Genomic DNA, 24,594 nt, shown 5'->3' on the forward strand with positions numbered 1-24,594 from the left:
CCAATGCTTTTGCCTGTCAACACAATCTCGCCCTTGTACGCACCAACGGAACATAAGACAGGGCCCAGGACAGGGCCCCGACTCTGCAACATCATTCTTCCAATCCTCTCGCGGCAGTAGAAGCAGAGGCATTTAGCCATCATGGCTTCAGACTCAGATGATTCGGGCTTTGATGATGAGGAGGGCGCTATGACTTTGTGAGTTCTTGCCCTCGCAATTGTGCTTGTCCGTTTGGACTCAGCCGATGTAGACTAGAGCTAAGCCCTGCCATGATCGTGAAGAAACTTCGTCTGTCGATTAGGCACCATGGGAGTTGGAATTTGGGCGGTAAAACGCGCTGAGATTGACTCGCCAAAAACAAAGGTGCTTGGTAACCCCATGCGCTCTGCTATCGCCATGCACATGATGATTTCAGTGTGCTCCACAACGCGGCTGAGTCCGGAGACGCTGCCGCGCTGGAGCGCATGCTCGGGCTCTCAGGGGAATCCGGCGTGGTGAGCTCCCCGTGCCCTTCACGCCATTGGGGGTTGGCAATACATACCGGGCTCATTAATGTCTCGCGACTGCTCTGGTCTGAGATCAGTGGCGGGCAAGGGCTGGGGCTGGGGCAGGGGCAGCACAACAGGACTCCAGCAGTGCCCGTGTGCGCACAGCGTGTGCCCATGCGTGGGACTATCCTTATGCGGCCGACACGCCCGACCTGCTTACACCCCACCCCGCCCCACCCCACCCCACCCTACCCCGCCCACTCGTGTCTTTGGTATCCTACTGGGAATGGAGAAAGCAACCCACCGCGCCCGACCTTACAATTTTTCTACTCTCTTGTGCGCATGCGTATGCAGCCCATGCCCGTGGGACTGCTGTTCCGGCGCCTGGTCAACTTCGCGGATAGCAACGAGTGCACGCCGCTGCACATCGCCATCATAAACGGTGAGCTTCATGCGCTTTTGAGCTCAATTTGAGCCATGTGCTCCAGGAATCATGCGCTTCATGCTGGCCGGCCAAAACCATGGTGGCCACCGCAGGAGCGCGGTATTGCGAGCCCCAAGCCAGCCAGCTTCAGAGCTTGGCAGCCATATGCAACGCTCCCGAAGCGCCTGATTCTTGAGTTGACTACACCTACCAGCAGCGTGCAGCACGAGTGCGGTGGCTGCTTTCTGCCTCCTGCTTCTCAGAACCGGCGCTCTGCTGCTGCTCCACAGGCAACCCCAAATGCGTGGAGGCGCTGATTAGGGGCGGGGCCTCGCCTACCAAGGTGGGTCGTGGGGCTGCGCGTGGTTCACGTGGGGCTGTCAGTGGGCCTACTGGGACGGCCCTCAGGGACTGCTGGGTTGTGCGGGCAGGCACGCCGTGGCCACCGTGCAGTTAGGCCTTGCAGCATGGGAGAAACAACACGTGCACTGCCACAGCAACCGTTTCCACATGTCTTGCGACTTGCTGTTCAACGCGGGCGCGCTCCCCACTCGGCGCATTGCAGCTGTGCGACGGCAACCCGCCCCTTGCCCTGGCGGTGTGCCTGGGCTTGAGTGGCGTGCCGGGCCGCGCGGCGGCGGCGGAGGGCTGCGTGCGGGCGTTGCTGGCGGCGGGCGTGGACCCGCAGGACAAGTACGTGCGTGTGTGTGTGTGCGTGTGTGTGAGACTGTGTGTGTGTGTGTGTGTGTGTGTGTGTGTGGCGGCGTGCGTGTGTGCCTGTGCGTGGATGGGTGCGTTGTTGGATGTGCCTGAGCGTGCATACGTGGGTGCGTGCGTGCATGCGTGGGTGCGAGCAAGCTTGCGTGCGTGCGTTTGGGTGAGGTTGAAATGGCTTTTTACGGCATGCCTTTTCTGTCTGCGCCCTGGAGCTCCGCTCTTTCCCCATACCCACACGCACTGCACCGACGCACTACGTTTGACAGGGACGACGGCGGCCGCACCGCTCTGCACTGGGCCGCCGCCACCGGCCGTACGGAACTGGTGGCGGCGCTGCTGACGGCGGCGGCGGCGGCGCAGCGGAACAAGCTGGCGGCGTCGGCGTCAGACCCGCACGTCCTGCACAGCCTGGCAGCGGCGGCAGCGGCGGCGGCGGCAGCAGCGGCAGCGGGAGGGGATGGTGGGGTGGCTGGAAGCGGGGCGGCGCAGGCGGCGCCGGAGCGGCCGGAGCACATCCTAGCAGCGGCGGTGGGTGCCGGCGTGAGAAGTTGGGCTGGATGAAGTTGCACGGCACGGGGTGATGAGATGCAAGCAGGCTCCCACCCGGGGGCGTGTCGACACGTTGCCATCGGGATGGGTGACAACCGCGGCATTGCTCGGGATGTGCCGCACGATGCAGAAACGCACAAACACCTGCATGCAAGGACCGGGCTGCGCGGCAGATGTCCGTCCTGTTCAACGCGTCCTTGCGGTTGGGGTGTCCTTGCAATTCAAGCGTCTTTGCGTTTGAGCTGTCTTTGCAATTGACGTGTTCTTCTTGCGTTTGAGGTGTCCGCGGCCCCAATCCGTCCCCGCACCCCACAGGACCATGACGGCCTGACGCCGCTGCACGTGGCGGCCAAGTACGGCCACCCCTCCGTCGTGGCGCAGCTCATTCAGGCCGCGGCGGAGGCAGGCGACGCCGTCGCCGCCGCGGCGGCAGCCGAGGCCGTCCGCGCCGCCGAGGCGCACGCCAAGGCCGTTGCGGCGGCGGCCGCGGCCGCCGCAGCCGCCGCCAAGGCGGCGGAACAGGCCGCGGCCGCGGCGGCGGCTGCCACTGGCGCTGAAGGCGCTGCGGCGGCGCCGCCGCCGAAGCCGATGGCGCCGCCGGTGCCGCCGCCGCCGCCTCCGGCGCCGTCGGCGGCTCAGCTGGAATCTCTGATGCCGCTGACGGACCCGGCGTCACTGCTGAGGGCGAAGACCAAGCAGGACGGCCACACGCCGCTGCACATGGCGGCGATTGCGGGGCGTGGCGGCGCGGCGGCGGCGCTGCTGGCGGCGGCGGGCGGGCCACGTGGCGGCGGCGCCAAGGCGGCGCTGGCAGTGGCGGACAAGAAGGGTCGGAACGCGGCGGAGCTGGCCCGGCGGCGAGGACACACGGTGGGCGCCTGGGTGGGTGGGCGGGTTGTTGGGTGCTCGGGTGAGTGTAAAGACGTTTGTTTGTGCGGGGTTGCGCTCCAAATCACACGCGGTGGGTGCTTGTGTGGGTGGATGGAGGGGGGGCTGGGTGGCTATAATCATGTCGCGTGGCTGGGGTCGTGTGGGAGCGTGCTTGACACGGCGCGACCTTATTACTGCATGGCACGGACTTGCCGGGCAGGACAGAAGAAAAGGAGCGCATGCCAGCGGTAACGCCGCCATGTGTCCCGCGTTCCTGTCCCCGCTCAGGCCCTAGCGGCGGCGCTGGAGTCTGCCTCATCAGGACAGCCCTTCGAGCCGCCCGCGTCGCCTTCACCCTCCGCCCCCGCCTCCTCCGCCCCCACCTCCTCCGCCCCCACCCCCTCCTCCACCTCCTCCGCCCCCACCTACCTGCTGGCTCCTCCCGACTGCCTGCTGCACCGCACCGCACCCGAGCCCATCACTCGCTCGGGTCCGGAGCCGCCGCCGGAGAACGTCAACCGCCTGCACGTGCTCACCAGGCCAGGTGTGTGACGGGGGTTGTGTGCCCGGTTCCAATGATAAATTCCCGTCATGATTAAAAAGGCCACTTGCGAGGCTTTAGGGCGTGTCACAAGGCCCATGGCGTGTGGGGCGCTAGTGGCAGGATGGGGAAGGCTTCGGGCGTGCGTGCTAGGGGATGCCGGCGCCGCTGAGGCGTGTGTAAGTGTGTGTATGTGTGTGTGTGTGTGTGTGTGTGTGTGTGTGTGTGTGTGTGTGTGTGTGTGTGTGTCTGGGAGGGGTGGGGGCGGCGCGGTGTTGACCCGTCCGCCGAGGTTCTTGGGTGAGAACCGCGGCTTTGGCGTCTGCTGCGCCGCCTGTCACATCCGCTTACCACACGACAAATTTGCCGCAGTTCACCACGCGCACCACATCTTCTCGTGACTCACCACGCCCACCCACATCTACTTACCACACACCGCACGATAAAATTGCCGCATTACATCACGCGCGCACCACATTTTCTCATAACCCGCCACGCGCACCAACCACAGAGACGGGCATCTTGTACAATGCTGAGTTCGGCGGGCTGCACTGGCGTACAGAGGGCATCCCACAGGTGGGGGGCGTGCGTGCTTGCGGGGGTTGTAAAGACCAGCCCAAACTAAAATAAACCAAGCCAAACTAGGGGAGCACAGGCAGAGTCGACAGCTTCAAGCGAGGGATGGGGGGCCTATATGCGGACTTGGACGTTGCGGGCCGTGGAGGGGCCTCACACGGTCAAGGGCTGGCTGCGCAGCTGACAGGCAGTTGACAGGCGGTCTGGCACACCACCCGGCGAAGGAGCGACGCACGAGCATCACCCCGATTCCACTTGGATGCCACCGCCGCCGTCCCCTGCCTACTGCTCCCGCCCGCTGACGCCGTCTGATTTCGCATGCCCGGACCCTCTCCCACCCGCTGCGCCCGCTACGCGCCCGCAGGCCGCCATGATTGACGTGCTCAAGTGTCACGAGTGGTCGTACGTGCGTGGAGTCATTCAGGTGTGTGTCGGGGGGCTGGGCTGAGGCAACAGGCGCACACGATACAGTGTATCCCCTGAGACGACAGAACGACAGCGGGCGTGTTTGGGCCGCGCGGCAGCAGCAGCAGCAGCTCGCGTTGCGGCGAACGGCCCATAGCGGTCCACCCATCCATAGCTGCCCACCCAAACTCCCGTACCTCACGTCTGCAAAGCACGCCAAGACCGCAGCCTTGTACTTCTTCCCTCCCGGCTTCCCGCCCTCCCCCCCTCCCGCCATTCTGCCCATCTTGTCCGTCCCCTTCAGCCTACCCATCCCTTCCAGCCTGCCCATCTTTCACCATGTCTTCGCCACCCAGTTGCACCCCCATCTCACCTGGTACCCCTCACCGTATCGTGCACCCGCCCATCTTGTGTGTCTCACACACACACACACACACACACACACACACATAGACACACACACGCGTACGCAACGCACACACTGTCCTACGCGTAATGTTTTCCCTTGCGCTCTGAAGCACAGGCACACCGTTCCTGGCCACGCCTTCACTCCTGAAATCCTCGCGAATGTAACCCCCTCACTCCTCAGGCCTGCGAGGCGGTGGCCGACTCGCCCGCCTCCGTGGGCAGCCTGGACCCGGACACCGCCATCAGCCGCGGCACCTGGCGGGCGGCGCTGGCGGCGGCGGGGGCGGTGTGCGCGGCCGTGGACGACGTCATGAGCGGCAGGGTGGGTGGGTGGGTGGCTGGGTGGGTGGTGGGTAGGGGCACGGGGCGGGTGGTGGGTAGGGATTGGGGGTTTGTGTGGGTTTTGGCGTGGTTTTATGGAGCGCGCGGGCCGTGTGCTGCACTTGTGATGTACCTTGCCGCCAGGACGACGTCACGGATGCAAGGAGTGGGTGCGTGTGTGAAGGGGTGGGGTTCGTGGTGCCGGTTTGGGGGACACGGACGGAGGTGGTGGTGCTGGGGTGGCAGCGGCGAGGAATGACCCCGATCAATCCCGCATCGGCCCCCCTCAAGCCACGACCCCCCATAAGCCAATGAGCCTTGACCCCCTGTGAACCTCCACACCCCTCCACACCAACTCACACCACGCCGCACGCCACACGCCCGTGTGCACAGGCTCGCAACGCCTTCTGCGCGGTGCGGCCGCCGGGCCACCACGCCGGCCCCACGGGCGTGGTCACCAACCCCAACGACCCGCACGGCAGCCACGGCTTCTGCCTGCTGTCCAACGTGGCCATCGGCGCCGCATACGCCATGGCCGGTTACCGGCGAGAGGGTGAGGATGGGCCCCTTTCCGCCAGGAAGAGGATTGGGGTGTACTTCATATATGTATGGCAGGGTATTGCAGACAGCCTGTATGTAACTCTTGCGAAGGTGGGGGGGAGTGCTTTGTAGATACCAGAAAAGCTAGCGCAAAGCAAGCAACTAGTTGAGCGCAGGAGGAGGCGACGGTTGCAGGGGGGGGGGGTGATGGTGGTGGGAGGGGCCAAGGCAGTGGGTGGGGCGTTTAGGATAGGTGAACGTGGGGGTGGTGATGGTGGTGGTGGGCCCGACTGCTGGCGACCTGTACAAACCAGAGGTTGCGTGTCTGTGGGTGCGTGTCTGCTGACCCGTGTCGTTCCCCCTCACCTCCACGGCTCCGGCCTCGCAATCACCTCCTGTCTGACTGAACGCCCCTGACCTTTGCCGCTCTCGCCGCCCCCCTTCACTTCTTAATTAATCATGAATGTAACCCCCCAACCCCACCGGCAGTCCGACGGGTGGCCATTGTGGACTTTGACGTGCACCACGGCAATGGCACGCAGGTGGGGTGTGTGGGTGGGTGGAAGTGGGTGGGTGGAAGTGGGTGGTAGTGGGTGGGTGGGTGGGTGGGTGGGTGGGTGGAAGTGGGTGGGTGGAAGTGGGTGGGTGGAAGTGGGTGGGCGGGTGGGTGGGTGGCCGGGTGGGTGGAAGTGGGTGGGTGGGTGGGTGGGCGGGTGGGTGGAAGTGGGTGGGTGGGTGGAAGTGGGTGGGGGGCCGGGTGGGTGCCGTGTGCGGGAGCGGGGCTGCTTGTGTGGCGCGTGTGGGGGCAACATGCTGTGTGCCGTACTGAAACGGGCAACAGGTTACGACACCAACAGCACTTTAGGATAGGGTGCACACTCAACCCCACACCCTCCAAACACACACATCATCACCAGCACCAGCACACCTCTCTCGCAACCTCCATTTTAACATCGCGCGCCCCACCCGCATCACCCGTGGTATCTGGGCTGGTATCTACAACCCCCACCGCCACCACCATTTTTGCTTGCTATACTACGAGATACTTTATGAAAGGAACCCCAACCCCAACCCCACCACCCGCATATCCATCCGCACCTCCCCCACCCCCAACACCCGCAAATCCACCCCCATCACCCCCACCCCACCCCACGCATAGGCCTGCGTCATCAACACCTCGCCCTCGGTGCGCTCGCTGCCGCTGCGCACGCCCTACTCGGAGGGCGTGCAGCGCTTCCCGCTGTACAAGCCTTGGCTGGGCGACGGTGACGCCCACAACATCTTCTTCGCAAGGTCCGTGTGCGCCTGTTGTGTGGATGTTTATGTGGGATGGGGTGGTGTCTTCGCCATTCTTGTGAAGCGGGTGAAATTTTGCAGCGGCAGCGGCGGCGGCGTGAGTGTCAGCAAAGGTGTCGGCCCGTATCCATGTGTGTATTCCTGTGTGTGGCCGCAGTGTGCAAGGCTTCGGCCGCCGCGGCGGCGTGGGCTGGTTCTACCCGGGCTCTGGCGCAACCGCCGACAGCGTTATTGCAGAAAAGCTGGCGCCGCCGCCCGGCACCACCACCATCGCCGCCCCTGGCGCCACCGAGAGCGTCGACCTCGACGCAGCGCTACTGGCGGCGGCGTCAGCCGCCGCGCCGCCGCCGCCGCCGCCGCCGCTGCCGCCAGCGGCCGACGCTGCCGCGTCAGCGGCAGACGCCGGCGGCGCCGCCATGCCGGACTGCGCTGGCGGCGCTGGCGCCGTGCCGTCTTCCTCGCACCCTGCCGCCGCGCTAAACGGCGGCGGCGGTGCTGGCGGCCAGGTGTTGCCTGAGGACCCGGACGGCGAGTTCAAGGGCAGCTACGACGTGACGGTGTTGGGCGGCCCGCGGGTCGTCAACGTGGGCATCCCGGGGCCGGGTGAGCACGGGGCTGATAGGTGTTGTGTCGGCGTCGGGAGGGGCTGGGAAGGGGCTGGGAAGGGGCGGGGTGAGCGAGGGGTTAGGTGTTATGTCGGTGTTGGGAGGGGTGTGGCCGGGTGTGGCCCGGGTGTGTGTGTGTGCTCGATCGCAGCTAGGCGGGCGGGCTGCAACCTGGCGAGTTGGTTGGGGCTACGCTGAGTGGGTTGTAAACACCAGCCCAAACTAACCATACCAGGCCAAACTGGGTGCACTGGGGTAGGTGGTTGCACGTGCCAAGCGGTTGGTCATGCCCGGGCCTGTAGTCCGGGTCACTAGCCACACCCTGGCCTGCACAAGCATGGCCACTGCACGGCACGTGCCTGTCGGTCCCCTTCCCCTGCATTCCTGCATCTCTTAGCACCGCAGCCATTCCCATTTTATAACTCCATCGCTCTCACTAAAATTGCACCGCTCCCCGTCCTCGGCTCTCCAATATATCTCGCCACGCGGCGCGCAGGCGGCAAGCCGCGCATGTGGCGGCGAGCCTGGCGCGACAAGATCCTGCCGGCGCTCATGAACTTCAGGTGTGGGTGCGCGCGATTGGTGGTTGCCTTCCTGCGCCCTGCTTCATTGTTTTCTTTTTTCTGTTGCTGTGCATCCGGCATGCAAACTTCGTTCCATCAAAGTTTGGCTCGAGTCCACCGCCCAGCGGAGGAAGTGACGTCGCGCGGCCCCACCCAAAGTACGCTCCCTGGCGTGCCGCTCCTCACGACTTGCCGCACGCCCCGCTCCGTGTTTCCCGCTTTGTTTTCCCCCGTTTTCGTTGGTTTTGGTTTAGTTTGGGCTGGTATTTACAAACCCCCCATCCACCCATGCATCCAGGCCCGACCTCATCCTGGTGTCTGCGGGCTTTGACGCGCACAAGAAGGAGGACCTCAACCTGCGGTGAGCTGTGTGGCTAGGCGCGTGTGTGGCTGGGCGGGTGTGTGGCGGGTCGGGTCGGTTGGCTGGATGGGCGGGCGGGCGAGTGCTGTGTTGCTTGGTGGGTGGGTGGGCGGGCGGGCGGGGTGATGCGCAGGTAGCGCACGATGTCGAGCATTCTTGCGGCCCCGACTCCCCGGCGTCGCCCATGATGCACGTACCGGTACACACACACACACACACACACACACACACACACACACACACACACACACACGCACACACACACACACACACGCACTGACACACGCACTGACACACGCGCACACACACACACACACACACACACACACGCTCACACGCACTGACACGCTCACGCATCCTGGCCCGCATCCAGCACCTCGCCTATCAGATACCCTCGCCCCCCATCACAAACACACTCCACAGCTCCCGTGACAGCCGGTGTGGGTGTGACCGAAGCCGACCTGTGACTCTATACGACTCACGGGGCAGCCTTGCATTTGATACTGCCCATGCCTCGTTCAATCATGACGAGCACTGACCATCCCGATGTAAAACACACACGCGCACACCCTTCTTCCCCTCCTGTACCGCTTTTCCAAACATCCTTGCAACCCCCCCCCCTTAACTTAACTTCTTAATTAATCATGAATGCAACCCCCATCCCGGACAGATACGTGGGCGTGACGGAGGCCGACTACGAGTGGCTGACGGGGCAGCTGGTGGAGGTGGCCAACGCCTGCTGCGGCGGGCGGCTGGTGTCGGTGCTGGAGGGCGGGTACAACCTGAGGGGCGGGCCGCTGGGCAGCGCCTTCGCCAGGAGGTGCGTGCAACGGTGCAAGGATAAGGGAAGGGTGGGCGGGGGTTCATGTGCCCCCGCCCAATGAAACTAGTCCCATCATCGTCAGAAAGCCCATCCCGTCACGGAAATGCAAGACGGGCGCGCCAGTAGTACGGTAGTAGCCTTCAGTCTCGCTCATGTGGTCGTGGCCTTCGGTAGGCCGTGCAGGACAAGGGAACACGTGGGGGGGACGGGAGGGAAGCGAGGGGAAGGGAGGGCAACGGGTCTGGGATGGCGGGCGGTCCTGGCTGCGGTGGCGGGCGGGCGCCGCGACATGCATGCAGCGCGGATGCGCACCTGGCATGCAATCCGCATGTGTCGTTTCTTTGGATGGACGCGTCGGCGTTGGCGTCATGCTGAGTGGCGCATCTCGGAAATGATCGCCACGTAGTCCAACCGCCCAACCAACCGCCCACGTGCTGTGACCCCATTCCGCGGCGCCGACACGCGTCATTACTCATTACGCCCCCCAAGATGGTCTACCGTCTACCGCTTCCGTAACCAATCACGAATCTAACCCCCCCCCCTAACAACGCGTCTACTCTGCAACTGTACCTGCCTACGACTTCACTTCTTAATTAATCATGAATGTAACCCCCCCTCCTTCACTTCTTTAATAATCATGAATGCAACCCTCCCTCCCTCCCCTCAGTGTGGCCGCGCACGTGCGCGGCCTGGCCTCCCCCAACACCGCACCGTATGACCCCGCGGAGGCGGAGAGCGAGCGGGCGGCGGAGAGGGCGGTTGAGGCGCGCAAGGCCGCGCGCGCGGCGGCGCTGTCAGCAGGTGGGGCGGTGGCAGCAGGGGCAGCAGGGAAGCGGTTGTTGCAGCTTGGGACCGAGCACTGTGGATGTGGGGAATGTTGACTGCGGGCTGAGACGGAGATAGGGGCTTGCACGGTGGGCTGCGTCGCATGCAATGCGGCAAGTTGCATGGGCGGCAGTGGCGGCGGAGGGGCAAGGGGCGGAAGGGCAGGTTGCATGGTGCGGCGGGGCAAGTTGCATGGGCGGCAGCGGCCGGGGGTGCAGGCTCGTGCGATGGACTGAGTAGGAAGAGGTTGTGCGCTGAAGCGCATCGCATGCACCGCCGTGTGAAACCTGTTGCCCGCCCGCAGGCATGACGGCTGCCCACCTGGCGACGCCGCTGCCCACACCCCGCGGCAGCGGGCCGGCGCCGTCGCTACCCTCCGCCGCCTCCCCCGCGGGCACGACGGCAGCAGCGGCGGCACCCGGCGGCAGCGGCCCTGCACCCATGGACACAGACCTCCCGCCGGCGGCCTCGGCGGAACAGGCGCCCGGAAACGGCGCGGCAAGCGCCAGCGCAGCAGCCACGCCGGCGCCAGCGCCGGTGGCGTCGACGCCCGCAGCAGCAGGCAACGGCAAGGCTGGCGGCACCATTGACGACGAGCCGTCAGCGAAGCGCCGCCGGCGGCCGCCCGTGGACTATGCAGCGTTGAATGCGCAGGTGAGGCCGGGGGCAGGGGTGCGTGGTTGGATTGCATGCGGGCACGGGGCGAGGCCCCAGCAGGTATGCGTTGGCGAGGGTGCAGGTGTGCGCAAGTCCATAACCTAACGTGGGGTGGGGTGAGGTGGTGGCGGTGGCGGTGTGCGTGTGTGGGGGGTGGGGGAGATTGCACATACCAGCCCAAACCAACCTATCAAAGCCGAACTAGCGGAGCACAGGCAGAGGCGGTAGTTGCAAGTGATAAGCCCCCCCGGGGGCGGGGTATCAGCTGACTTTAGCCGGGTAGCCGAGCGCACTGTAGTGCTACAATGGATGTGTGTCTTGATCCGTGTGCCCCTTCTTGGCTCGATGCGATGCAGCTGGAGCGGGAGCGGCAGGAGGCGCTTGCGGCGGCGACTGGCGGCGGGGCGGCGGCTGGCGGCAAGTAGCCGGCGGCGGGCAGCTGGTGAGCTAGCGTGTTGTGACCCAGCAGCAGGGCGTTTGGTTGGTTTGGCCGATTGCCCGGAGGCGCTTTGGCCGTAGCAGCCCAGGAGGTTAGGCTACGCGGGCTGCTGCGTGTGTGCATGCCCCGAGTGGCTGGCAGATGCGGGTTGCAGGCTATGCCAGGCCAGGCATGGTCCGTGCTTGGCCAGGCTACTGGAGCCGAACAGAAAGGGGTGGCGTGGGAGGTTGGGCGGGGTCACGGCGCCTCTTGCCCGGGCCTCCGCTTGGGCTTCTGGTGTGGATGAGGAGGCGAGAGTATGGCTAGGTGTGTGTGATGGGACAGGGTTTAGGCAGGTTGGCGAGGTCCCGTAGGGTGCGAGAGTATGGCTAGGGGTCCGGCATCGGATTCTACGGGCGCGGAGTGCGGGCTGCGTGCATGTTGAGCCCGCCGGCCTGGCTCGGCGGCTGGCCCCGTCCAGCCTGGTACGAGCCCGGCCTGTTGACTACCGTATCAAATTTGAAGTCTATCGGGTACAATACGTGCACCGTATCCACGCGGTGCGGTAGTGGGTTCCGCTCGGACTCATTGATTGCGTGCGGAGCGAGTTGCGCTAGGCCGTTCATGCCAGACGCACGGTCTAGTCTAGTACCCGGTCAATCCCGACCCCTGTCTCCCCTCTGTAAAGTCATATGCTTTGCATACTGGCCCGCTGTGCCCCTCCCTTGCGCCCCTATGCAACAGCTCTCCGGGCTTCCCTTTGCCACTCCGTGCGACCGCTTGCCTGACGTTCCTGGTTCTTCCTAGCGCCCCCGTGTGCCGCCCTCAGTGCGTGCCAAGCAGAAACCAGCTTGGCAGCACGGCTTCTTCCCTTTCCTCTCCAGCCGCTTCCCAGGGTTGACTTCCGAATGCATGCTTGAGCGAGTTTCGTATCAGCCGTTGGCCGGTACGTGGGTAGACGGCCCGACCTAACTAACATATGCCTTGCACCGCTGTCGCGGCGGTGGTTGCTCCCAGCCCTGTCAGCTGCTGTACAGTAATGTCGGCTCCGCGTCTCAGGGCATGCACACATACGCTGGTGGCTGGTTAAGCGCAGCCTCATCGCTGTCTTGCAATTTGGATTCATGACTTTCATCCATCACCCTTTGGGAATAAGGACTCATCTGACTCGGCATTGGGCAGGTGTCCCTAGGGCCAACATACAGGAGATGTTGGGAGTGCCGTGTTACACTGTGCAGCCTGCCGCGTTGTCGCTGTCACCACTGTCCTCCATCACTGCGGTCCATTACCAGTGGGCAGTGGCACACCTCGTTGGCAACTATCTACATGCTGCTTGCAGCACAGCCAGTGCATTATTAATCCATTGCGCCGCTCACATACTCTGAGCAGCAGCTGCACATTGACAGGCAGGACACATCACGTCCTGCAGGCAATGCCTGCGTGTGTGCTTGTCGGATCTATATTATGCCGCCTCAGCCAGATCGCGACAGCAGCACCGCGCATGCGGACCGCACATCCTCCTAGAATCCTATTGCGCTCATCCGCAAGCGTATAGATCTCGCCAAACCGCCTGCCTTGTTGGGGCTCTCACGGCCTACGCATGCGCTGCCACCCAGTTGCCACACGACTCCAATGCAAGCAGCACGCCACACCGCCAATCAACTAATCCGCCGCAACACCGCGCGCCTACCTAACAGGGCCAGCTCCTACCAAACCCTTTCGGCGGCAGTGCTGCTCACCTCACCGACCTATTCGCCGGCCACAGGGCCAAGGCCACGTAGCCCTCCACCAAGCACACACACCATGGTGTGGCCACTGGTGCCAGCGCGCACTCGATTTGCGAGTGCGCCCAGCATCGCGCTATGCGCTGTCTCCGCCGCCGCTGCCACCGCCGCCACGTACACCTTCTGTCCACAGGGACATGCTGCATCCGCGGCCACACCGCCCACCACACCAAGCAGCCTGCTGCCCGCGGATTGCGCGCCCGCCGCCCAGGGAGTGCCCCCCTCCCCTCAAGCGCGCCCACCTGCCGGCCTCGGCTCCACGCCCCTCCATCCCTGCCATCGATTACCGCAGCCCACTAAGCTTGGCAAGCAAGCCATTGAGGTCGCCCATCAAGCTCGGCTCGCAAAGCACCCGCCCGGCCGCCTGCCGCCTCTACCGCCGCACGGCGCCGGCCTTGGGCGCGCCCATGAACCTGCCTCCGGCCCCCGGGGCGGGCTCCTCGTCGTCGCTGTCGCCGGGGTCGCCGTACACGAACATGCCGCGGTGCGCCTGCCGGGCCTCGTCCTCGTACTCCTGTGTGTGTGTGTGTGTTGGCGTGTGTGTTGGCGTGTGTGTGTGTGTTTCAGTGCACGCACGTGTACACAAACAGGGTGATATGGACGTACGGTTGGGTTTGATGGCGGTGGTGTGTGGTGTGTCTCGGCGGCACACGCGTACGTGTGATGCCAGATACAGGTGGTGTGGAGTGTGCATTCCCACGACACGCGCCTGTTTCGCCCCCCCCCCCCCCACACGCACACGCACACCCAAACCCACCCACCCACCCACCTGCATGGCTGTGATGGCCTCCCGCGCCGCCGCGTCCTTGACTTTGCGCAGCTTGGGCAGCCGCGCGCAGCCCGCTGCACACATACACACACACACACACACGAGCACACACACACACACACACACACACACACACACAGAGCCAGACACACGAGCACACGGCACAAGGGGAAAGGAGTTGTAAACACCAGCCCAAACGAAACCAAACCAAGCCAAACTAGCGGGCGCTGCCAGAGGGTGGGCGGCAGCAAGGCAGCGAGCCTGTCTTCAAAGCCCAAACCACCACGTGGCTCCCGTCATCACGCCCGTGTTGCTCTCCCCCTGCCGCCCATTGCGTGTATGATGCGCCCCCCGCCCGCCCCATCTTCGCCCTGCCCCCACCACCCTGACTCCGCCTTCACTTCTTATATAATCATGAAAGCAACCACCCACCCTCTTCGCCCCTTTCCCCCCCCCACCCACCCAGCAGCATCTCCACCGCGATGTTGGTGTTGGTGTCGGGCTCCACAAGCACCACCGTCAGCTTGCCGTTGCGGTTCTGTGCGGGCAGGGCGGGCGCAGCGCGGGCGCGGCAGCAGCAGCAGCAGCAGGGGAGTAGAAGGAGGAGTCAGGGCACATAGGAGGAGATAGGGCACAGAGAAGGAGGAGTCACGGCACAAAGGAGGAGGAGTCAGGGCGCAGACAGTAGGGGGACGGGTGTGGCGGGCGTGCGGGGGCACAGTCGGCTGCTAAGCTGGGCCCGAGGCGCCCGGGCCACCACCACCACCACCACCACCCCCACATGAAGCAGTCCATTGCCGTCTGCACTGCACAGTGCACCGCAACTTGCCCCCGGTCCCCCGGTCCCTGCCCCCCGGCCCTAACCCCCTGCTTTGGGTTCTGGACTGAACCCTCCTCCCCCTGCCGCCCCCCTCCCATTCCCTCAGGTCTTCCCGCCCCCCGCTTACAACTAACGCCTCTGCCTGTGCTCCGCTAGCTTAGCTTGCTCTGGTCTAGTCTGGGCCGGTATCTACAAGCCCCCCTCCCCCGCTCTCTCTCTCACACACACACACACACACACCTTGGGGTGCTTGGCCTTGGGGTCTGCCCGCTCGCGCGCCACCACGTGCGCCAGCAGCGGGCGGCCGCCGCCCAGCAGCTGCGTCAGCACCACCCGCGCGTCCAGGCTGTAGTCGGTGCCGGGCTCCGGGACCTGAGGGAGGAGGCAGGGGGGGAGGGGAGGCAGGGGGGGAGGGGAGGCAAGGGGGTTACATTCATGATAAATTAAGAAGTGAAGTCGTAGGCAGGCACAGTCGCATAGTATACATGGGGACATGGGTGAGGGGGAGGCAGGGAGGGGAAGGAGGGGAGGGAGGGATGGGGAGGGCAGGCATGGAAGGCGGGGTCGTGAGTACCGTAGATACGAGGGGAAGGTATGTGTCCAGCCAGGAGGCATCGGTCTGGAGGTGGCGGTAGGACGGCAGCTCGTGAGCGGCACAATCAAGGACCCCACACCACCACCTCCCCTCCTGCTCGACCAGCCCCCGCACCTCCCCCCCCCCTCCCCCCCCCACACACCGCCTTTGCCTGTGCTCCGCTACCTTAGCTTGGTTTGCTTTAGTTGGGCTGGTATTTAACACCCCCCCAACACACCTCCCCCGCCCCCCGGCACACACACACACCTTGACGTGCGCCAGGCAGCAGGCGGTGGCCTGGGGCGGCACCGCGGACAGCGCCGCGTCGATGGAGCGGACCTGGGTAGGAGGCAGGGGGAGGAAGGGGGAGAGGAGGGGAGGGACGAAACAGAGGATCAGTGGTGGGGCGGAACCATGGGTTGGGAGCAGCGCACTTCGACATGGCCTCCGCACGCGGCGTGTCGGGCGCCCAGCGCCCTTCCCCAGCCGTTTCACCCGGTGCCAGCCAGCCCAAACCCCCCTAGTTTGGCTTGAGTTGGTTTGTTTGGGCAGCCCCGATCCCCTACATTTCCCCTGTGCGCCCCCCCTCCCCCCAGCTTTCCCCACCTTGTCGCTGGGCACGCGCTCCTTGTTGCCGTAGTCGATGAAGAAGACGTCGTACTGCGGCTCGGAGCGGTTGACACGCTCCACGTAGGCACGGTACCACTGCCCGTCCAGGCTGTGGAGGGGGTTGCAAGAGGGGAGGTTGCAAAGATTAGTACAGAGAAGTGTAGGAAGGTTACATTCATGATTAGTTAAGGAAGGGGGGGGGGGTACAGTCATGTTTAGCTAGGAAGTGGTAGGCTGGGGCGGGGAGGAGAAATGAGGGTTTTGGTGGAGGGGAGGAGAAGAGGTAGAAGATGAGGAGAGGTTGGGGGAATGCCTGCGGATACGGCCAATCCTCCTCAGTTCGACTTGGCTTGGTTAAGCTTGAGCTGGTATCCACAAAACCCCGCCCGCCACCTGGGGGGCTTTCTAATAATGATTGGAAGTTGGGAACTTGTCTTTTGGGCCCGGGCACATACCCCTGCCCCTCCCCCCGCCCCTGCCTCCCCACCTGTACTGCGCCAGGCACAGCTGGCCGACCTTGAGCTCGGGCGGGATGGGCGGCGCGTCCGTCAGACTGGCAGCGGACAGCTGCTCCGCAAGCCACGACACACGCGGCTCGCCCACCACCTGAGAGAGAGCGAGAGGGAGATTGGTTGCATGAGTGGGCGGAGAGGCAGGGTGTGAGGGAGGGCCGGGCAGGAGTGGTGAGGATGGAAAGATGGGTGCGGGTGAAGGGGCTTGGTGTGGAGGCGTAGCTGCCCTGGGTCCCTCAAACGAACTGCTGCTGCTGCTGCTGCTGCAACACTGTCCAAACCCGCGCAAGCTGCTTGCACTACCGTCGTCTGGCGCCCACACACACCGCCGTTTCTGCCTTTCTCTTTGTACCTCCCTCCTCTGCCGCTCCCTTCCCCTTTCCTGCACTCGCACCTGCACGAAGAACTCGCTTGCGTCCGCCACCTCCGTCACCGTCACCTGCAGGAGCGGTTGGGTGGGTGGAGGCATGGGGAGGAGGCGCAGGTGAGTCGGGGTGCTACAGCCATGATTGTGATTCCTGAACTTTTTTTAGCGTAAAAGGCCACACACTTGTCACACACAACGCAACACGCAACGCAGCCCACCTGCAGCACCTCCTGTGGCCGCCCGCCAGCCGCCGGCGCGCGTGCCGCCGCCGAAGTGGAGGCGCCGCCGGACGCCGCCGCCGCCCAGCCGCCAGGCGCGGCGCCGTTGGATCCAGAGGCGGCGGCGCCGTTGGATCCGGATCCAGAGGCGGCGGCGGCGCCGTTGTCGTACTCGTCATCGCCCGCCTCGTCGCGGTCCTGACCCGGAGTCCAGTTCTCCCAGATCTATCGAGTACGATGATGACGGAAAGGGGATCAACCGTCAAGGTTTACGAGCGGGGAGTGTGCGGTTTTGCTGGGAGGCTGGGATGCACGGCATCGCGCCCCTGAACCGCGTCCCACCCCGCCCCCTGCACCCCCGTGTCTCTTGGAATCTTTCAGTTGGAATCGTGGAAACCGTGAAGAGCAACCCCATCCCGCCCCCCATTCCACCCCCACCTTGAGCTTGCCCTCGTTGGCGCCCTTCGGCCCCCCGCCCCCGCCCCTGCTGGCCCCCCCCCCCAAAAAAAAACACCCGCGCCCGCCCCTGCTGCCCGCCCCCCCAAAAAAACACACACCCGCGCCCGCCCCTGCTGCCCGCCCCCCAAAAAACACACACCCGCCCCCGCCCCTGCTGCCCCCCCCCCCGACGACTTCGTCTGCAGTCTTCAGTGCATCCTGTACCGCTTTTCCAAACATCCCTGCAACCCCCCCCCAAAAAACCACCCGCCCCCCATCCCAATCCGCCGCCCCACCTTGAGCTTGCCCTCCTTTGCTGCCTGCTGCAGCCGCGCCATCTCCTGCCCCTCCGGCAGCCGGCTGGGGTCCACGTTGGGCTGTAGCCGGGCCAGGCCTGTGTGTGTGGGGAGAGAGAGGTGCAGGGGGTGGGGGTGATGAGGTGGGGGTGATAAGGAGGGCAGCAGCCAACATATAATAAACACTTGCACGCACGAGCCCATGACGCATCACGTCAAGCCGCCCTCGCAAGGTTGAGGCATGGTGTGAAGCCACCCCCCCTCCTTGCCCCCCTCTCACCCTTGCTCAGCAGCGCCAGTGCCAGGTTGAAGGGCTTGCCGCTGGCGGTGGCGGGGCCGGCCTGAGGAGGGAAGGGGGTGGGAGAAATGAGTCACTAATCGCATGTGTTCGTGCCGACGTGAGAAGGGGAAGATGAAGGGGAAAGGAGCATGTGGGATGGAGGCAACGTCGTGTGTTGGTACCGCTGGCGTCCCATGTGATATACTGGGGGGCTAGCCGTGGGGGCTAGCTAAGCAAGCCCCAAACTCACCCAAAACAGCCCAGCCCTGCTGACCCTCACCCCGGCCCTGCCTCGCTGCCCCACCCAACAAACAACCACGCCCCAACCCAACAAACCCCACCCCCACCCCTGTACCAATCCTTGCAATCCCCTACCCACCGCGCCGGGCGTTAGCACCACGGAGCCCAGGAAGGTGCCGCCGCGGTCCATGGTCTCAATCACCACCTAGGCGGGGGGAGAGGGGAGGTGGAGCGGGGGTTGAAACATTGTGAGTGGAGCGGGGGTTACATTCATGATGACCGAGGGGTGGAGCTAAGCAGGGTGGGGCAGAGGGGCGGAGGGACGGGAGTTCCATGAGCGCTGTGTCCCCGAAACTGTGTCATCCTTTCCGTACCATATCCTCACTAAGGGAACCCACCCCTCCCCCTCCCCCACCCCCGCCACCCCCTCCCCACCTTCCCCACTCCCTTCCCCTTCCCCTCCCTCTCCTCTCCTCTCCCCCTCACCCAACCCCCCACACACACCTCTACGTCGCGCTGCATCATCATCTCGCGCGTGTAGGCAAACGCCTCCTCCGCAAACGGCTCGCCCACCACCGCCGGCCGGCCGTTGCCGGCGGGCTGCGGGCGCGCCGGCGTCTTGATGCCGCTGGGCGCAAACACAATGGTCACACCCTCCTGCGGTGGTCAACAGCAGGTAGGCAGGCAGGTGCAGGGCCGGGGAAGTTGGGGGCCGGGATCGAGGCCAGAATTGGGGTAGGGGGCTCGTTGGGAGCGTCAGCGTCACGGTCGAGGTCAGGCGCTGTCCACTGGGCTCCCCAGCTTACCGGTCGCAACCCCAGCCCTCCTGAACACACCCGCCCGACAAGCTGCCCCTGCGCCATCCCTCCCCCTCCCGCACCCCACCCCTGCTTCCCCCGCCAACCGGCTCCGCCCCCCTCCCGACCTACCTTGGGGATGTGCACGCGCAAGCGGTGGCCGCTCAGCACGTACTCCACCACACCCACCATCTTGCCTGCAGGCGGGGTGAGGCACAGCAAGGCGGGGAGGGGGCATCTGTGAACTCAACAACAGACTCCAAACCCCCTCTTTACCCCCATCCCATAAATTAACACTTGCAACTAATGCCTCTACCTCGCTCCGCTCGTTGTAGCTTGGTTTGGTTTAGTTTGGGCTGGTATTTACAACCCCCCTCCCCCCCACACACACTCGTCTTCCAAGCCCTCTTCTGCCCATCTCCTCCCCATCCCTTCCCCAACCTCCCTCCTCCCAACCTCCCATGTCCCACTCTGCCCGCTCACCCGCGCGCTGGAAGAAGGGCAGGTACTGCTTGGCCCTCGCCGCCGAGCCGGGCGTGCTGACGTCGTTGACGCGGTTGGCGGCGGGCTCCTTGGAGCTGTGCAGGCCGCGCTTGGAGCTCTTGGCCAGCTCCTCACACGACACCAGCCTGTGTGGGGCGGCGGCGGCGGCGGTGGCGGCGGTGGCGGCGGCGCCAGTCGTGGCAGTTAGTTGGGGTTGGAGGGTAGGAGGGTTGATACGAATGGGGTGTGTCAAAGGTGGAGGTGCCGACGCCCGGGGGGTGGTGGTGGCAGGTGGGGCGGAGGGCGGTGTGGTGGAGGGTGGGGAGAAGTGGCAGGTGCTTTGGAAAATGGCTGGCTGAGGATGTTCGTGCTCACGGCTGCCGCCGCTCGCGCCCACACACTTCCCACCGCCCCCACTGCCCCCTTCAGCCCCCATGTGTCCTGGCATCATGACTTCATCTTGAATCCATCGGAGTAAACTACCCCATCCCCAAGCCCAACCCCACCAAGCTCTCACCGCTCGTACACGCCGCTGCGCTCCTCGTCGGTGCGGTGCTTGATGACGGTTGCGAAGCCGCGAGCCACCACCATCTCCGCCACGTTCTGCTTCTCCTCGCCCTGTGCAGTGCAGGAGGTTGTGGAGGAGGAGGAGGAGTAGGAGGCGGGTGGGTTGTGTTGTGTGTGGGGTGTGGGAGAGGTTGGTGATGTGGGCCGCCGCGCCTGCTGTCGCGCATGTCGCAGTCCCATGGGGGTTGCGGTGCGGTGGCGGTTGTGTGCATTGCGTGTGCGTGTGCGTGTGACTTGCGTGTGCGTGTGTGCGGGCCGGCCAGGCTGTCAGACAGTACGAATACATTCGACATCATTTTGTTGGTCATACGGTTAAAATTGGATATTTTTTGGTGCATCATTCAGCCGGTCACTGGCGCCGCGCGCGCATGTGCTCGCTACACGTTCCTCCCTCCTTGGGAGTTGCATGAGGAACGCACCCATTTCCATTCTCAGCCGCACACACGCCTCCCCACCTATCCCCACCCACATATCATACAACGCATGCTCTCCGCTCTCGATTTAGTTGGTTTGGTTTAGTTTGGGCTGGTGTTTACAAGCCCCACACACACCTTCTCCGGCACCAGCTCCACGTTGCCAAAGGCCATGACTCTCTCGCTGTCACCAGCCAGCATCATCTCGGCTGCGGGGGTTGTGGAGGAGGGGAGGGGGTCCCGGACATGACTGGTGAGTACAGTGCAGGCTGGGGTGGCGCGCGTGGTGCGATGGCGATGAGTGCCTTGTGTCATGTGGGCTTTTGCACTTCAGGCAATACGGTTGCGGTTGTCGCCGCAATTTAACCTCCAACCCACCTCCACCTCCACCTCCACCCCACCCCACTCACGTGTGAGGACCTTGCGGTTGTACTCCATCTTCACCTCCACCGGCCGCCCGATGATGCGCTTGCGGAGGAACTCCTTGGCCTCGGAGGCGTGCGGGTCGGCGGGCCGCTCGCGGGCGCCGGGGCGGGGAGCGCGGATGCTGCGGAGGGCGGGCGAGGAAGGGGGCGGAGGGAGGGCGAGGAAGGGGGCGGGGGGTTACATTCATGATTAGTTAAGGAAGGGGGGAGGGCGAGGAAGGGGGCGTGTTTGGGGGTTGGAAGGTTGAAACAGGGGCCGGGCGGGAGGGATTGGGGTATGGGATTGGGGGTTAGGGGGAGGCGGAGGCGGGTTTGTGGCGGTGATCATTGAAATGCACATGGAGAACGGCCGCCGGGTGGGGGCCTCGGCGGTGGCGGGGTTGCAAGGGAGTCTTCATTCAGACGTGCGTGTGCGTGTGCGGGCCGGTAGGGCTGTCAGACAGTACGAATACATTCGACATCATTTTGTCGGTCATACGGTTAAAATTGGATATTTTTTTGTGCATCATTCAGCCGGCGACCAGAGTGTGCAGTGGTGAGTTTGTGGCCATGCGCGAAGCCTTCCTTCACTGTCCGTTCCAGCACTCACAGCCCCCTTCCTTCCCTTCTCGCCGTTTTCCCCTTCTCTCCTCCTTCCGCGGACTCCTCCATCTATCATCATCCACCCCCCCACCCCACCCCACCCCACCCCACCACACACGCCCCCCCACCCCCACCCCACCCACCACCACGCCCCCCCGCCCCCCCCCCCCCACCACACACACGCGCCCCCTCACACGCACACACACGCACACTCGCACCTGGACAGGTTGATGCGGCGCTCCGCCCCGCTGGCCGCGTCCTTGACCACCACGCAGTCGCCGCTGACCACCTCCACCACCTTGCCCGTGAAGTTGTCGGACAGCTTGGTCTGGTTGGTGGGGGCGGGCACGTACCTGCACGTGGGCGAGTGAGCGAGCGAGCGAGCGAGTGAGCGCACACACAGATTGGGGAACCGGGACCAGACCAGACCAGACCAGATCAGATCAGGCCAGACCAATGCTGCTCAGCCATGTTTCCATTGATGCAGGAGGACGACGAGCTGCGTTCTCCTGTGTGCCTTTCATCCAGCAAAACACAAAAATCATCGGCATTGCCCTCCCGCAAATGTCCTCTCGCCCGCACCCGGTCCAGATGGCCTTGCGCTCGGCCTTGGCGGCCTTCTCCACTTCACGCAGCTTGAGCGCCGCGGGGTTGGGCATCAGGTTCAGCGACCACTCCACGCACTGCGGATGCGGCGGGCGCGGCGGGCGGTTGTGAGGGGGTTGTAGCTACCAGCCCAATCTAAACCAAACCAAGCCAAACTAGCGGAGCGGGGGTGCGGAGGGATAGGCCGGCGGAAGACAGGGTTGGGTGTTCAAGGGCACAAGTAGCAAGCAGGCAGGACTGTGTATGCGATGAGAGCATGCGTTGTGTGTGCAGCTGCATGCGTGTGCGGTGTGTGCTGCGGCTCAGGTGGATTAACTGAGATGTATGAGGGCCATGGTTTTGGTGTCCCCAACGCAAAGTCTCATCACAGCCGGCGAGGTAAGGTGCAGATGAATGTGGTGCGAGTGCTGCAAGAGGTACGAAGGTTAGACCAGAAACGGCTCAGTGGCAAAATGGATATGTCCATCCGGTCAGGAGTCCCGGGAATGGGATAAAGCTTTTCATCCGCGCCGTTACGGATCAGTATTGGGAAAGGCTGTCGCAGGGTTATTGGACATGACTGCGGTATGCTGTACATTCACTCGGTTCACGGCTCAGTGGCAAAATGGATATGTCATTCCGGTCAGGAGTCCCGGGAATGGGAAAAAAGCTTTCATCCGCGCCGTGTTCACGCGTGAGGGCTGCGTAGTCACGCCGCATGCAGTGGTTCGACTGTGTGCGAACCGGTTGGCCTCGGAAAACAAAGCATTGTGTAATTGTGACAGGGTCAGGAGTCCCCCACTTGTAGAGTGTCCTCATTGCCACCGGTGCCACGTTCGCTGTTCGCCATGCATGAGTGCTCCACCGTGGTGCTCCACGTCCCCCGCCCCCCCCTTATCCAACCCCACTCTCAACATGCTGGCTTGCGCCGTGCTCCCAACCCGCGAAACAACACCCCTCCATACACGCAGCCACGCACAGCCATGTTCCGCTTCAATCTCCCATCTCCCAACAAAACTCCGACTCCTTGCTCCCGTTGGGTTCGGTTTAGTTCGGGCTGGTATTTACAACCCCCCCCAAAAAAGGAACACGCCCCGTTTATATGATTTCCCTTGGGAACAATGAAAACAATCCACCCAGGCCCCGCTTCCGAAGGCAGATCGCCCCCCCCCAGTGCAGCATGTACCGCTTTACCATACATCCTTGCAACCCCCCCCATACACACACACATACGCACTCACCTTGGCCAGGCCGTGCTTCAGCAGCTGCTCAGCCAGGTGCTCCTGCTCCCCAGAGCCGGCGGCGGCGGCGGCGGCGGGCGCCGGGGCAGCGGCGCCGTTGGCGGGCGCGGCGGCGGGCAGAGGCGTGTACAGCACCGTACCAAACAGGTTGCCGTACTTGTCCACACCCTCCAGCACCAGCTTCACGTCACTGCGGCAGTTATGGTCAAGTTACACACGGTTACATCGCACGCTTATGTTTTCGGTAACGTACGCGGCTGATGTTGCACTATGTGGAGTTGTTAGGAGGCCGCCGCCCCCCGCCACTGGCCATGCCCGGTGGCTTTGCCAACCCAAAGCCCGCCTCTGGATGCCCACGCCCACACCAAGCACCCCACAACCCCTTCCCAGCTGCTTGCGTTCAAACCGCTCCACTACGCATACAGTCACACCCACCTATCCCCCCCGCCCTTCCCCATCCCCCTTCCCCACCCCTGTCAAGGCCTGTTGAAGCCCCACACCCACACACCGGTCGAGCACGCGTGCCTCCCCTTTCACCCATCCCCACCCCTCACAGCACAGGCCAAGCTCTCCTCCTTGCATTGGGTTTGGTCTAAGTTTGGGCTGGTATCTACAACCCTCCCAAGGTCTCCCCAAAGCCCCATGAGCCCACACGCACCGGTTGAGCACGCGCGCCTCGCTGAACGCCTTGGCCTCGCGCGCGTACGGCTCAGCGGCGCTGCTGGCGGCGATGGAGGCGGCGGTGGGGCCCGAGGGGGCGGCGGCGGCGGCGGCGGCGGCGGCCGAGGGGGCGGCGCCGTCCTCGCCGGCAGGGGCGGCAGCGGGCGCGGCAGCGGGCGCGGCCGCGGCGGCCTCAGGCGCGGCGGCCTGTGACGGTCGGCAGGCGGGATGGCGGGGTTGGCGCCGATACGCCGATTGGGGTCTGACCCACGCAGACCCATGCTGCGCCTTCCCCTCCAGCTCCGCACGACCCTCCTTGCTCTCCCTCCGCAACACACCCCTGCCATGCGCGCCCTGCGCACTCTAGTACCTGAGCTCCTCTACCTTCCTCTGCTCTTGTGGACCCCACCCCCTCGCCCGCCGGCCCAGCGAGTGCCTCCGCGCACCTCCTCAACCCCACTGTTCCCCTCGCTCCCTCCCCTTCCCCTTCCCCTTCCCCTTATTCCTTCCCCCTCCCCCTCCCCCTCTCCCTCCCCCTCCCCCTACC

The 24,594-nt window shown here is 64.5% G+C and overlaps 2 protein-coding genes across 2 annotated transcripts in view; one reads left to right on the plus strand and one right to left on the minus strand.

Annotated features, from left to right (window-relative positions):
* The first annotated feature begins 32 nt into the window (after positions 1–32).
* On the plus strand, positions 33–12,085 carry CHLRE_11g477800v5 (uncharacterized protein). Its single transcript, XM_043067661.1, has 21 exons — positions 33–197; positions 416–494; positions 843–930; positions 1,203–1,255; positions 1,478–1,605; positions 1,896–2,157; positions 2,494–3,048; positions 3,337–3,592; positions 4,101–4,165; positions 4,530–4,589; positions 5,160–5,300; positions 5,693–5,852; positions 6,329–6,381; positions 6,999–7,132; positions 7,293–7,738; positions 8,237–8,303; positions 8,602–8,664; positions 9,335–9,484; positions 10,155–10,288; positions 10,617–10,966; positions 11,326–12,085. Exons 1-21 carry the CDS (start codon positions 142–144, stop codon positions 11,392–11,394), a joined length of 3,369 nt encoding a protein of 1,122 aa, XP_042919666.1. The 5' UTR covers positions 33–141; the 3' UTR covers positions 11,395–12,085.
* Positions 12,086–12,600: 515 nt separating this feature from the next.
* The window catches only part of CHLRE_11g477850v5 (uncharacterized protein), a 15,379-nt gene continuing 3,385 nt past the window's right edge, over positions 12,601–24,594 (minus strand). The window contains exons 7-28 of the mRNA XM_043067662.1: positions 24,046–24,254; positions 23,388–23,577; positions 22,144–22,244; positions 21,780–21,914; positions 20,965–21,101; positions 20,693–20,763; positions 20,092–20,192; positions 19,575–19,720; positions 19,224–19,288; positions 18,799–18,951; positions 18,434–18,499; positions 18,055–18,115; positions 17,775–17,872; positions 17,041–17,265; positions 16,850–16,894; positions 16,431–16,549; positions 15,941–16,052; positions 15,602–15,673; positions 15,001–15,132; positions 14,403–14,478; positions 13,941–14,014; positions 12,601–13,685 (exon numbers count right to left, since the gene is read on the minus strand). Of these exons, the coding sequence (XP_042919667.1) occupies positions 13,545–13,685; positions 13,941–14,014; positions 14,403–14,478; positions 15,001–15,132; positions 15,602–15,673; positions 15,941–16,052; positions 16,431–16,549; positions 16,850–16,894; positions 17,041–17,265; positions 17,775–17,872; positions 18,055–18,115; positions 18,434–18,499; positions 18,799–18,951; positions 19,224–19,288; positions 19,575–19,720; positions 20,092–20,192; positions 20,693–20,763; positions 20,965–21,101; positions 21,780–21,914; positions 22,144–22,244; positions 23,388–23,577; positions 24,046–24,254 (2,529 nt within the window). The 3' untranslated portion in view covers positions 12,601–13,544. The remainder of the gene's footprint in view (positions 13,686–13,940; positions 14,015–14,402; positions 14,479–15,000; positions 15,133–15,601; positions 15,674–15,940; positions 16,053–16,430; positions 16,550–16,849; positions 16,895–17,040; positions 17,266–17,774; positions 17,873–18,054; positions 18,116–18,433; positions 18,500–18,798; positions 18,952–19,223; positions 19,289–19,574; positions 19,721–20,091; positions 20,193–20,692; positions 20,764–20,964; positions 21,102–21,779; positions 21,915–22,143; positions 22,245–23,387; positions 23,578–24,045; positions 24,255–24,594) is intronic.

The sequence above is a fragment of the Chlamydomonas reinhardtii genome, chromosome 11 (assembly GCF_000002595.2).
Source record: "Chlamydomonas reinhardtii strain CC-503 cw92 mt+ chromosome 11, whole genome shotgun sequence".
Taxonomy (NCBI): domain Eukaryota; kingdom Viridiplantae; phylum Chlorophyta; class Chlorophyceae; order Chlamydomonadales; family Chlamydomonadaceae; genus Chlamydomonas; species Chlamydomonas reinhardtii.

Excerpts from the sequence above, each read along its gene's own strand:
- CHLRE_11g477800v5 (XM_043067661.1), top strand. The coding sequence starts at position 142 with ATGGCTTCAGACTCAGATGATTCGGGCTTTGATGATGAGGAGGGCGCT. Across the intron at positions 4,166-4,529 it reads GTACAGAGGGCATCCCACAG|GCCGCCATGATTGACGTGCT; the intron begins GTGGGGGGCGTG and ends ACGCGCCCGCAG. Across the intron at positions 7,133-7,292 it reads CACAACATCTTCTTCGCAAG|TGTGCAAGGCTTCGGCCGCC; the intron begins GTCCGTGTGCGC and ends GTGTGGCCGCAG.